Source organism: Arvicanthis niloticus, chromosome 12, assembly GCF_011762505.2.
Source record: "Arvicanthis niloticus isolate mArvNil1 chromosome 12, mArvNil1.pat.X, whole genome shotgun sequence".
Taxonomy (NCBI): domain Eukaryota; kingdom Metazoa; phylum Chordata; class Mammalia; order Rodentia; family Muridae; genus Arvicanthis; species Arvicanthis niloticus.
Genome location: NC_047669.1, coordinates 75,326,755 through 75,340,585, shown reverse-complemented (window position 1 = coordinate 75,340,585; position 13,831 = coordinate 75,326,755). Strand labels below are relative to the sequence as shown.

Here is a 13,831-nt window from a genome sequence, read left to right as displayed (position 1 = left end):
CTTGCTTATGATCAGATTCATGCCAGGTGTATAGATGGCCATCGAGTGATTAGGCATTTCTGTTAAATATTTAGTGGGAAACATGATTTCAAATTTCAGTGGTGCAAATCTATAAGGTCTTCACTTGGAAGGTGGAGGCAGGGAGTTTAGGAAGTGAAGAGTCTGCCTACTAAGTGCATAGTGAGCTTGAGGCCAGCCTGGGCTATTTGAATCCTTGTCTCAAAACATGAAAAAGTAGACAACTTTTATTTCTTATAAATAAAGATTTATGGACACAAAACCTAGTGTGTGTGTGTGTGTGTGTGTGTGAGAGAGAGAGAGAGAGAGAGAGAGAGAGAGAGAGAGAGAGAGAGAGAACGAGCCAGAGGACCATCTTGGGTGTCATTCCTCAGGGGTCATCAACCTTTTTTGAAAATGTTTTTACTAATTCTTTGGTAACTTCATACAAAATATTTTGTACATGTTTCTCTTCCTCTCCTCCTCCTCCTCTCCTCTTTGAGACAGGGTCTCCCACTGACCTGGCAGGCTGCTAGGCTGCAGTGAGCTAGCTACAAGCACTCGACTTTCTATATGGTCTTAACGATCTAACTCAGGGACCTGGTACTCTCAAGAAACTACCTACTAAAGCAGCAAGAGACAAACTGAAGCCATGCTCATCAGGGGAGTCAGCTCCTAAATGCACAGTCATATACGGTCGCTTCTAGAAATCCGAGCCATGCAGTATCCCTGGAAGTGAACACAATAAGACAGTGAAAGCTGTGGGATTCACAAGGTGTCCCAACAATACAGCGTGCACAACTCTGTAAACCAGGAGATCTAGGATAGCATCTCCTTGGAATCCTCTTTTTGGCTGGGTGAACTCTGCCCACTCTGGGACTGAGCCAGCACTGCAGAGTTGGTCTGGCTATGCCTTGCCTTCAGGTAGTGCTGTCCTGTGATGGGATTCCATGTCAGATCACTCCAGGAAGAGAACAGGGTTTCACTAATGCCAGCGTGAGAAGGAAGGTCCCCATTCACTCCAAGGCTTCTACCTCTTGCTAACTTTGCCATCTTGGGCAAGCCTGCACTCAAGTCTCTTATTGCCCAAATTCTATATGAAGCCAGGACAGAAACATCAAGGCTAATACAGAATACACAATCAATATGTAGAAATTACCACTACTCATGGCCGGTTCTTCTGACTGCTTTTGGTATATTGTGATTTTTTTTTTTAAGGCTTTGATGCAGCTAGCCCCTTCCAGCCAATGCCATGTGGTCTTTACAAACTTGAGAGCAAGGCACAGGCTTGAAGACCAAGTTTCAATAACAGCATCTGGCCCTATCAGGTTCTTTGGATCAGATAAACAAATGGACTTTAATGGGTATCAAACCCAGGACTTTGTACATGGAAGGCAACCATTGAACTGCTGAGCTAATGCCCTGAATCACAGCATCTGCCGCTATCTGCTACCCTCTCACAGTTAAGTACTGGGGAATAAATATTTAGGGGATTCAGCAATTTACTGTGGGAGACTAATTGTCTCAGGAAGAATGGAAAAAAGAAAGAAGGAACAAAAACAAGGAGGAAGGAAGAAAGGAGGGAAGGAAGGAAGGAAGGAAGGAAGGAAGGAAGGAAGGAAGGCCAGTACAAAGCATAAAGCATAGTCCAATGACAGAGTGTTTGCTTTACTTGCATAAGGTCTTGAATTCAATTCCCAGCTCCATAAATAAATAAATAAATAAATAAGCTGAGCTGGGCGTGCAGTCTGCACAAACTCTCACATCTGATTTATAACCCAGACACAATGGCACATGCCTGTAATCCCAGGAGGTAGAGGCAGGAGGGCCAGAAGTTCAAGGTCATCCTCAGCTACATAATGAATTTGAGGTTCTTGTGAGCTACACGAGGTCATGTCACAGTGAATGGACAGATGGACGGATGGATGGACGGATGGATGGATGGATGGATGGATGGATGGATGGATAGATAGATAGATAGATGAATGGATCAATGATAAATCATGTAAGGGAAAGTATGGCTGTAAATCTGGACCTGAGAGAATAGAATGCGTTGGGATACGTCAGTTCTGGGGCATCTGAGGCTGGACAAGTGGCCTTGTGACTGACCATAGGTCAGCTGCAGACTGGAGGTCATCTGCCCTCCCAGGGTCTCATTCACTTGCCCAGCCCTGGGGTTTAGACTTGCAGTAGGCTGGATGTGGGGCTGTGTGCGAACTCTCAATAAACAGACTTCAAAGGGGGAAGTCTGCAGCCAAGCCAAGGCAAATACAACCTTGAAAACCTACCCTGGCTTGCCCCAAGGCGGTTCCAAAAGGGAAATAAACACTGTGAATGAACAGAGAGCTCTAATTCTCCGCCTCAGGGCAACCAGGAAAGGCAGCTTTGTATGCAGTTGGGGCAGGCTCTGGGCTCAGCTCCGCCCTCCTGGTAAGCCTTGGTGACCCTCAGGTTCATAGGCCAGCCTCTGGTTCTGTGAAAACACCCTTCTACATGGGGCAGCAGGCCTGACAACTGAGTACCCAGGATGCAGGAAGTCACTGGTGGCTTTGCCAGTGGGGCTCTGTGTCCTGTAAGAAGCCAGAGTTCTGTCTTCAGCTGACCCACAGCTGGGATGACTACTGACTATCTGTGTCTGGGTGGCTGCTTTTACTTCACCAAGTGTAAGAATCACTACACTAGCAGACGTGAAGGTGGGTTCCCAGCTTCACATCCTGAAATCCTGACTCAGAAAGAGGGGTTGAGGCCCCAGATGTACATGTCACGGACTCCAACATGCAAGCCTTGGACACATTTCCACCCTGAACTTGGGTACTAGCAGTGTTTTCCAGTCTTGTTTGTTTCTGGTGTTGTCCCCTGACTCACTCCCTCTTGGGTAACCCCTTCAGGAACTCATCCCATAATGCAGAAGGGCTGTTCTGTACAGATGCTACATGAAAAATATTCTCAGCATCTGGACTGTGCTGGGGGCAGAAGCATGGTAGTGCCGTGCGTGGCATCTGCCTTCAAATGCCCTAAAGCAGAAGAAGGAGGCAGGGTGTGGGTGCAGCCCTGGTGGGCAAGCAGCAGGCCAGTCAGGGAGGGAGGCTCCTCCAGTGTCTCCTCTCAGGCCCCACAGTCTCCCTCACGGCCCCACCACCTGGAAACAAGCTAGAGGAATCCTCTTCAGTTCAGTGACACTAGGGGAGACCTGCTGAGCCAACTAGAAGAGGAGAGAAAGCCCCTTACACAGGAGAAGAAAGAGCAACTGTTGCCACAGGCAGCTGCAAGGGTTGAAAACTTTAGGTACTGTAGTGTAGACCTGATGAAGGAAAGACTGGCTTAATAGATTTAAAAAAAAAAAAAAGATTTTTGACAGTAACTACCCCCACCCCCCAATCTATTCTACACCAGAAGAGAAATCTCCGGGGATGAGTGTGGCCTGAGATGGGCAGGGCTGCAAGGCTGGGCTCCGCTGAGACTCAGGGAAGGGGGAGGGAGATACACTGAGTTGACACGTGCCCCCACATTTATGACGTTCCCAGAACCTTGCAATATTACCACTTGTGAGCCATTGCAGAAAATGGTGAGATCCACCAGAAGCAAGGACTGATGATTATCAGGTAGCCACAGGAACTAATGTGGGGGACCTGAGAGAGAGCAGAAGGTCAGGAGCAAGGGTACAGAGAGTGAAGGAGGGACGGGCACAGCGCTGCTAGGATAAAGACCCAGGGAGCCCACCAGTGTCCACGTCCACTCCAACAGCAGCGAATCCTTGGAGCAGAATCCAGCGGGTACAGTGACTGTCACTCCCCGGGCTGTACTCCCCTCTTCCGCAGATCTTCTAAGTTCATATCGTAGGATGTGCACGAGGTAAAGTTCTCTACGCCTCCTCCAGAAGCTAGAGGACGTTTCTGGTGATTAAGTACGGAGATGTAGCTCAGTGGCAGAGCACCTGCCTAGCATGTATAAAACCCTGGACTCAATTGTCAGCACTGAAGCAAAAAAGAGGGCTGAAGAGACGACTCAGCCTCAGTGGATAAAGGCACTCGGCTCCGCAAGCCTGGCAACTCACATGCAGTCCCCGGAACCTGTGTAAAGATGGTGAGAGAACCAACTACACAGGGCTGTTCTCGCGGAGCTGTTCCTGCGGGGATCTCCACACAGCCGTCCCCTGCAAATCCCAAAGTGGGAAAGGGTGAGCCACGGGTCCATAGAAATCTCCTAAGAGCATCCACCGTCTTAGAATTACCCACCTGCCTGTCACATATCTAAGCTATTAATGTGACTATTCTTTTCTTCAGCCACTGGGTGCCTGTGCGCATGTCAGCCCGCGTGCGCATGCCAGCCAGTGCGCTCACGTCAACAGGTGTACATCCAGGACCTGTGGGCTGGGTCCGGCTTTTGGGCTTCTACCCAGTGTCTCTGCTGGAGACCAAGGATTGAGGGACTGGTACAATGGGATTTTCATATATGTAATTCTCTGACATGCCAGTGGGATTCTCACTCGATCCTTGGTCAAGGTCAACTTCTTGTAATCATTTGCTGCCAGCTAGACTCTTGGATGTATGCTATGCCCACTTTAGGGCATCTGAGAAACTCCTCTACACTACAGAGGTATAAGGGCAACTGGAAAGCCTAACTTACTTAAAAACACTTTAAAATGTTGTCAATAGAATTCATATATGTATATATATACATATATATATATATATCATTTGATTATAGTGTCGTATATAATATACCAATTCAAATATATGTTATAATGTATTTCATATATCAATAACATATATTAAATATATTATATATCTTATATAACAAATATATACTAACCAAATATATTATTATATATTATATACCATAATCAAATGGGATTTATTCCAGAGATGCAAGATTGGTTCAATATTTGAAGACCAATCAATGTAATTTACCACAGTGGCAACAAGAGAAGACTCAGAGTTGTATCAGCTGATGCAGAAAAGTGTTAAAAGTTATTAAGACAGGATCTTGCTGTGTGGCTCTGGCTAGCCTGGAATCCACCATGTAGACCAGGCTGGCTTCAGACAAGACTACTCCCTCCTCTCTCCTCCCTTGTGCTGGAAACAGGCATGTACCACCACTCCTAATTTATCACTTCTTAATTGCATCTACGAAGACCCTGGTTCTGAACAAGGTCACATTCTAAAGTTCTGCAGAGATGTAAGTTCAGGGAGGGGTATGCACACATCGACTCATTGCAGGGATTTGTGGGTAAAGCTTCAGGTCTCTGATCTTCCTAAAGTGGTGGGACCCCAGGTATGGCACAAGTTCTAGGAAGAGGTCAGACCTGATCATGTGACTCACCCTCCTACACAAACCACATTTATTTCCGTGTCTGTGTTTTGACAATGGCCCTTACCTTTGATCTTTGGAAGTCCCCAGCCTCCGGCAATGCCATCCGGTAACATGTGTGCCTGTCCCCCGCTTCTGAAGCAGCCCATCTCCTGTTTTTACGAGCATTCGTTTATTTGTTCATACCCATTCTTGCTCCAAAACAAGGTTTCAGGCAGATGGCTTTTATTACTGGGCTATGAGAGAACACTAGGATCCTGTGTTGCACTGTATCCTCAGCAAACACAAACTGCCACGAAGCTGACACAGGAAGGTCCAGACGCACTTGGCAATTAAAATGATGGGGTCACTGGGCTCCTGTCCCTGCTCTCCTAACTCCAGGGTACACCCAGTCCTGGCTGTTCTGTTTCTACGAGCTGGGTGTGTGGCTTATTATTCTCTGGGCAGCCTCTCTCTGAATAGAACAGGGGAGATTCCTGGTTAAGCCATGGGCCCCTCTGTGAGGACAGCTCATAGAGATACCCAACATCCTTTAAGCACCAGATTTGTGGCCCAAGGTCACATGGATCCCTAACTGGCTTGCTGGAAAAGCTGCAAAAGCTCCTGGCTGATGCTTTATAACCAAACACGGTAAAGGCACACAGCCTTCTGGTCTAATACTAGCAGGGCCTCCTCGGCTTTAGTATTTCTTCCTACCTTATGTACCCGGAACTTTCAGAATCACTGGGCTTTGCCACTGTCAAAGTCCAATTCTTTCTTTCTTTCTTTCTTTCTTTCTTTCTTTCTTTCTTGATAATTTGTTTATTTTTTTTTATGTGCATTTGGCGTTTAGCCTACAAGTATGTCTTTGTGGGGGAGTCAGATCCACTGGAAATTCAGTCACAGACAGTTATGAGCTGCCATGTGGGTGCTAGGAATTGGACCTGGGTCCTTTGGAAGAGCAGCCAGTGTTCTTAACCACTGAGCCATCTCTCCAGCCCCCTGTCAAAATCATCTCTATGTTCAAGTTTACACATGTACTTGCCTGAGAGAAAGAGAGAGAGAGAGAGAGAGAAAGAGAGAGAGAGAGAGAGAGAGAGAGAGAGAGAGAGAGAGCATGCTTATTTGGAGAAAGGGCAGAGCAGGATACAAACAAACCTGATTATACACATATTAAATTGAATATTCATATAATTCACAGTAGTCACCTCCATGTGGGCCCTGATGGTGTCTGAGAGCGTCTAACATGCCTCTGCCTTCCTCCTGATCCCTGTGCTTTCTAGCCTGTGGCAACTGCTGATCCCTGTGCTTTCTAGCCTGTGGCAACCAAAATATTTTAGAAGTTTGTGGCCCCTGCAAAGCCCTGCTAGCCCCTCAGATGTGACAGGCATGCTTCATAGCTGGGCATAAACAAGGAGACTTATCAGAACACTCCTTGATAGCTATACATGGACACACAACCGATTCTGGACTGCTGCCCAGTGCCTGGATACAGGGCCCAATCTCAAAACCCTTTCTCAGAACAGCCATTTTTGATGGCTCTTGCAAAGGCTGGCAGCTAAGACAGCAACGGAGGAGGGGGAGCTCAGACCTTGTCTGGAAGGAAGCCTTGGGTGAAGACGACCAGACAAGATGACTGTCGATAACAGCAGCTTCCTCCTGTGCACACACCTTGTTAAGCCATCCATGTGAGGATGCTCAGATAATTACAACATCCGAGGCACACTCGGGTGTGATGCTGGGTGTTAGCAGACATGTGTCAGGGAACTAGCAATCAGGAGGCAGGGTGTGTATTCAGAACAGGTGTAGCAGAAGCTCAACCCAGACCAGTCCTTGCAGGCAACCTGGCAGGCTGCTGTGCACCAGGCTGTGGGCACTTCTGCCTGTAGAGCTTGCAGGCTGAGTGAGTCTTCCCACAGCACCAGGCTGAGAAAGAAGAGGTCACTGCCAGAAGTTCACAGTCATGACCTAAAGTCCTAATGTGGCCCATTCTCCCAAGTTCTCTCTTTGGCTCTCAGCCACAGGCAGAACGGATGGGAGGAGGGTGTATCCATTCATAACGGAGCGCACAGTATGCCTTACAACAACTTCCTCCAATGCTTTTATATTTATCCTTTCATATATATAAAATATGTGGCAAAACCTTGCCACTCCAAGGACCAGTTGTCTCTACACATCAAGCCTTGGTCTTCAGGGTGGCTCTATCAGGAGCTGATAGGCAGGGCCTAATGAGAGGGGTTTTGTCGAGAGACATTCTCATGAAGAAGATTGTGAGACCCCTTTCCTTTCTGTCCAGCCATGCCCAGAGCCATCTGCCCAGCACAGTTTTCCACAGTGTCCCCTCTAAAGCCCCAGTGACTAAGAGTGTCATTGAAGGTGTCTGAACACCTCGGTTCAGTAACATAGAGACCTAACGGAATCAACCAGAAAGACAATTCAGTGGTTCTCAGCACACCCTGGTGTCCCAGAAACCACACTCCAGACACCTGAAGGGCCTGGAGGCTTGCCCGGCAGGGACAGGTCCCTGTGCCACTTTGAGGTCTCCAGGCTGCCCCCTCCTACCTTCTGAGAAGGCTGTCTTCTCCTTTTGAGTCTTATTGACTCCGGTTACCCCATCCCTCATTCAGCAACATGACCCTTGACCTACTAGTTCCTACCTACAGCGTCACCTGACTCGTGCCTCAGGCATTACAGTAAAAATGGCCGGGAAGAGAATTTGCTCCTTTCTCACAATTCCCTCTCAGCACTCATCGGGATTGGGAAAACAAATTACTCAACAAGGAAAAGTTCACAGTCGCGTGGGGCCAACTGTCAGGTGGACAGCTCGGAGGATGGACGCGTCACTGTGGCCAGCAGCTGTGGCGCGGGAGTCTGGTGACCAGCAAAGCCAACAAGGCCAAAACAGGGAGGTCAGAAAAGGCTGACGCAGAACAGTAGGAGGAGAGGAGAGGTTCCACCTGCCAGCCACAGGGACCCACTAGACGGCCATGTGTCTACATCTTCAGCATTCTTGTTCCAAACACAGATATGGCCATTCCGGTTGGTCTTGAATGTTTGCCTCAGCAGGGCCACTTTGTAGGGTGCACCGGCTAGTTAATCTTCTAACCAGAGGGCACATGTGCCCACGCAGGCCCTACTCAGAGACCCAGAGACCGTAATTGACCAGACAACTGTCTCTCAAACACCCTAACCTTGGAGCTTACATCTGGCGGATGAGACAAAGCTAGAAGACTTCAATGTCCTTGCTGTGCCTCCTTGGTCTACCTGAGTCAGAGCATCGAGGTGGATGGGACTCGAGCTGTTCTCTGTGTGAGTGAAGCGGCTGCAGCTGGCAGACATTGATCTCAAAGTGGGCCCTGCCTGTCAGGTGTGTGGGTGGATAAGTTGGAAGGCAGGTCAGCGGCCTGGTGAAAGAGAACGTTCTCCAAGTGAAGGAGTCATTGTGGTCCTTGAGCCTGGGTGTCTAGGGGGACCCTAAGACACTGGGAGTGAACGGCAGCCAAGCTGCTGAGGAAATAGGGAGGGCAGGAATTTGGTTCCACGGTATCTGGGCAAAGCTCTCTTTTCACTTCCTGGGTCTCAATTTGGGAGCAAGGGCTGAATCAGGATGTTTGGAGACTCTGTCAGCCGGAGAATCTATCACCATTGGCTCTGTCTGCTCTGATTCCTTGTGGGGAACTAGCACAGCTCAGCTCTGTTCATAACTTCTGCCCTGAGAGCATCCACTTCCTCACAGGAACCTCTGCCTGGGCCCCCGGCCCTCGAGCTCACACATATCCACTTGGGAGAAGGGAATACAAGAGTTTGGTTGTCCTATCTGTCTGTCTGTCTGTCTGTCTGTCTATCTGTCTATCTGTCTATCTATCTACCCACCCATCATTTCTCTCTCTCTCTCTCTCTCTCTCTCTCTCTCTGTGTGTGTGTGTGTGTGTGTGTGTGTGTGTGTGTGTAATCATGAGGATGTGTGTTTGAGTATGTTCCACCTTATTGTGTGAGGCAGGGTCTCTCCTTAATTTGGAGCTCACCAACTGGTGAGCTGGCTGACTAGAGAGCCCAGGGACCTACCACCTCTCCAGGTCTGGGATTTTAAGCTCTGGCCACCATGTCTGCCTTTTGATGTGAGTTCTGGGCATCGAATTTGGGGCCCCGAGCTTACACTGCAAGCACTTTACTGACCGAGTCACGTCTCCAGGCTTTTGGCTCTCTCTTAATAAAGGTTAACAATGTTATAAAGAGGAGAAATCTTATGCAGTTTTATATAAAACTCTCAACCACCTTAAGCCCCACATCCTCATCAGCAGCCATAATCTTCCTACAACAGATGACAGGACCCTGAGCAAAATAGAAAGGGACTTGGGATTAGCATCTGAGAGGGTCTCCAGACCTGGGAGATATTTGGGACTCAGGCTTTTAATTCCCACCGAGAAGTTTAACTCTTATGCTTTTGAGGATCTAAATCCATTGGTCCTGGGTTTTGATTTGAAATTGATGAACTAGAGGCTCAGCCATGAGGTCTCCACCTGGATCTGAGACAGCCTGCCTGTGAGCTTGGAGCTTCCCTGTCCCTTATCTATCAGAATGATCGAACCTCAGCCCCGTGCTCCCTGCAGCTGCAGGTGTGCTCCAAACTGGGCTTACAGGTTCTTACTGTATTATCTCAGCAGCTTCTACACAGCCGAGGAAGCCTCTGCCTCAGGGTGGTGGTGTGAGTCACGGAGGCTGAGCCGTTTGCCTGCGATCAGGTGGGAGGCAGTGCCCGCCTCCATCCTTATCTAGATGCCTGTGGTCCACCAGTCTTGAAAACTTACTGCACTTTACTTGCTTATCTGTGCAATGGGATCAGTGTCTCATGAGGCACACAGGGGGAAAAAAGTAAATTCTTCTTTGGGTGCCATGAAAATATTACTGTCCTGGTGACTTTTCTAGTTGCTGTGACCAAAGCAACTCAAGGAAGAAAAAAAAAAAAAAGGTTTCAGGTTTGAGGCAGAAAAGCCATTGCAGCAGGAACACAAGGACATGAACACACCCACAGTCAGGAGGAAGAGGGCTGGATGCTGGATGCCCACTCCCTCGCTCCTTTTTATTCGGTTAGTGCTCCCGGCCCCTGGAAGAGTGCTCCCAATGTTTCCTGTGACTCCTCCTCCCTCAGCTAACTCTCTTGAAGAAATATCCAGAGTTTTTCCAATGTTGGTTTCTGGGCAGGTCAAGTTGACAAAAGTCACCATCTAAATTACTAATAAATATTTCTTGTTTTCCACTTTTAAAAATATTTATTCTTTGGGGGCAGGTTGTTCATGTAGAGGTCAGAGGTCAACCTTCAGGGATCAGCTCTCACCTTTTACTCTGTTAAGGCAGGGTATGTCTTGTTTCTGATGCTGCACTGTGTAGTCTGGCTACCTGGATCAGGGAGCCTCTCCTGTCTCTCCCTCCCACTGGGATTACAGATGCAGGGTACCATATCCAGATGTTTGTGGGTTCCAGGCATCAGAGTCTGCATGGTCCTCAGGCATATGCAGCTAGTGTTTCTACCCTCTAAGCTGTATTCCCAGCCCGGTGTGTGTGTGTGTGTGTGTGTGTGTGTGTGTGTGTGTGTGTGTGTGTGTGCTGGTATGCATGCCCATATGCATGTAGCTAAAAATCAATGAAGTTGAATATGTTCATCGGGTTTTTTTTTTTTTAATTGTTTTCTTGCCTATATCAGAAAAAGATTCTCTGTAGTACAGAAGTATTAAAGTCAACCTTGTACCAGCACTTTCTTGAGACTCGGGCAGTGTATCTTGCCAGCTCAGGAGTGATTCTTGGAGCTTTTCACCCGGCTCCTTCCGCTTGGTCTGTGTATTTCTTATTCAGGCAGTGAGTCTCCACAGAGCTTGCAGGACATGTGGCTGCCAGGACCATGGGCTTTAAGGGGCATCAGCCAACAGCAACAACAAATGGGGAACTTCCACCAGGGCCATTTGATGGTGGCTGCAAATTCTGAACAGAGGCAGCCTCTCCTGTCTTGCCTCTTGGGTGACTAAAACAGAGGAAGAGCAGGCTATAGCTTCACTCCCAATAAGTCAGCTGTCACAGGGACCCCATAGCTTCTCTGTGACAAGAGAGATATGAAAACTATGATTAGGAACCCAGGTCTGTTTCCACTGGCCGCTGCTCCTGTGCCCAGGAGACAAGCAACAGCTTTGTTTTTGCAAGGCTCCTCCTTGGACTCTATTCACAGAGGTATCCAGGTTACACTTAAGAAAAAATAAGCATATGAAACCATATTTTTATACCACAGAACACTGCAAGAGCGTCCCCTGCTTCTTTCAAACTCCCAGCCAGATGTTTTCGTCTGTTTATTAGGGGAAAACCCCAGTGCCCAGTTCCTAGGTCCACCATCACAAGCAGGGTTGTGTGCCCGATGTGTGCGGTCAGTTCCAAGAAGCCAGCCAGCTCTGAGATGCTCACTTAGCTGTGAGCACTGTGGCTGCCATCTTGAAATACCCAATGCTTCCTGAACAAGGGTCTGCATTTTTATCTGAAATGGGCTCTGCTTGAAATCAAGCAAGGGTGACCTCTAGCATCTGGGGTACCTCAGAGACTGTGCACGGCCTGATCACAGCATACGTGTGAAAGACAAGCCACAGGGTCGCATGCTGCCTTTCTCTCTGGACCAGTAAATTCTCATCATTCATAGCCTGAAATTGCTTCACTGACCCAGTTCACTCTAAACTTCTAAACATGTAAAAGTACATTAAAAGGTTGGATGTGGCTCAGTTTGAAGAGTCTTGCCTGGCATATACAGCCCTAGGCCTGAGGTCCAGCAGCCCACAAAGTAGGTGTGGTACTGAACACCTGTAGAGCCCAAACTCAGGAGACAGAGGCAGGAGGATCAGAAGTTCGAGGACATCTTTGGTTACAAATCAAATTTAAGCCCAGCCTGGGCTTTATGAGCCTGTCACAAAATTAATCAATTAACATCAATTGAAAATTAAAAGTACGTATATCAAAGTATCATTGGCCAGTAAAGTACTTGCCTAACATACTCGATGGTCCAGTCTTTTGCACCACGTAAGGCAGGCATGTAAGGTCTATCTGAAATCCCAGCACTGTCGGGTAGAGTCTAGAGGGTCAGAAGTTTATCCTTGGCTGCAGAGTAAATTTGAGGTCAACCTGAGCTATGTGAATTGTGACCCTTCCAAAAAAGAAAGGGGAGAGAGAGAGAGAGAGAGAGAGAGAGAGAGAGAGAGAGAGAAACAGAAAAAAAGAAAAGAAAAAAGAAACCTCCTACCGCTTTAAATGTTAACCTTACCCCAAACATTATGTTATGACAAGGACACAAAAATAACATTGGGCCAGATAGCTAGACATCCAGAGTCACCCACCTCAGCCATGGCCCTGCATCGTTCTGATGCTGTCTGTCCTCATGGTCCATTTGTCCAGTGGCCCACTCTTACCATTAGTTTCTCACTGTGAAGCCAAGCCATGGGCACAATCCCATCAGCCTCTGAGCACCCACGCTCTTCCCGGTCCAGGACCACCGTGCTTCTTCTTCTTTGATTTGCCCCACCCCCACCCCACCCATTAGCCCAGTCGCTTAAAATCACTTTAAACTTCAGCTTTCCCACCCATAAATGAGAATAACAAAATGCACACTGTAGATTGCCTAAGAATCCACCATCGACGGAAGGAAGCATTAGTCGGCACACAGAGAGCGCTCGGCGCTTCCGTCGTCTTAGGGGTAACTTAGCTGCCTGTCTGAGCACTGAAGCTTTGAACACCGGGGCTCAAGATGCGTTTGCTGAGGGTGGCCTTGGAACAATTTCCACGGGATTTTACTTAGCATCGATAAATCTTTGCCTTACATTGTATTTGGCACCACGTTTGTAACTGTGGCCAATGGCCCTAGTTCAGTATTCAAATGAATACCTTTGAGAGGTTCACAGAATTTACAGACCCGCTGTGCTGTCTTATCCCTGGAGATTTCCAGCCTGGCTGAAATGTGTCCTGTGGCTGGGTTTGGGGTTTCTCTTCCCCCTCCCTCCCACCCACCTGTCTGTCTGTCTTGATCGGGGTCCTAACTAAAGGCCCCCACAGAGCTCTATTACATTTCCAAGGTAAAGACTGGGCAGCTGCTCACCCACACCTGGCCCACGCCCCTAATTTGGGTTTTTATGATCTATGAAACCAAGACATGTTGATTTAAGAAAACTGACAGTTATTCAGACACTGTCAAGGGGCCAGTGGGGGGACTGGAAAGATGGCTTACTGGTCCAGAGCACCGACTGGTTTGCAGATGACTCCACCATCAGGGGTATACAGTTATGTAAACCGAGTTCCAAGGGATCTGACTCCCTCTGGCCTCTATGGGAAACACACACACACACACACACACACACACACACAGTGTGTGTGTGAGCACATATATGCACATAATAAATAAATCTTTTTTTTTTTTAAGAAAAGAGAAAGAAAAATAGACAATCACCCTGAGCACAGACCTTAGTCTCAAACCCGTCATGGTTTAAGCTTAGTCCTTATTTCTTTATTTTTAACGTAGAGAAGC

General features: G+C 47.9%; 1 protein-coding gene across 3 annotated transcripts in view; it reads left to right on the top strand.

The window, feature by feature from the left end:
* The window catches only part of Cldn14 (claudin 14), a 76,023-nt gene that overhangs the window by 58,128 nt on the left and 4,064 nt on the right, over positions 1-13,831 (top strand). The window contains exon 1 of one of the 3 annotated variants that reach the window (XM_034515427.2): positions 8,008-8,595. The exons of 1 other annotated variant lie outside the window; for it this stretch is intronic. In XM_034515427.2, coding sequence (XP_034371318.1) covers positions 8,523-8,595 — 73 coding nt within the window. In that variant the 5' untranslated portion in view covers positions 8,008-8,522. Of the gene's footprint in view, positions 1-8,007; positions 8,654-13,831 lie in introns of those variants that run through there. One more of the 3 variants, XM_034515430.2, reaches the window with a different exon arrangement.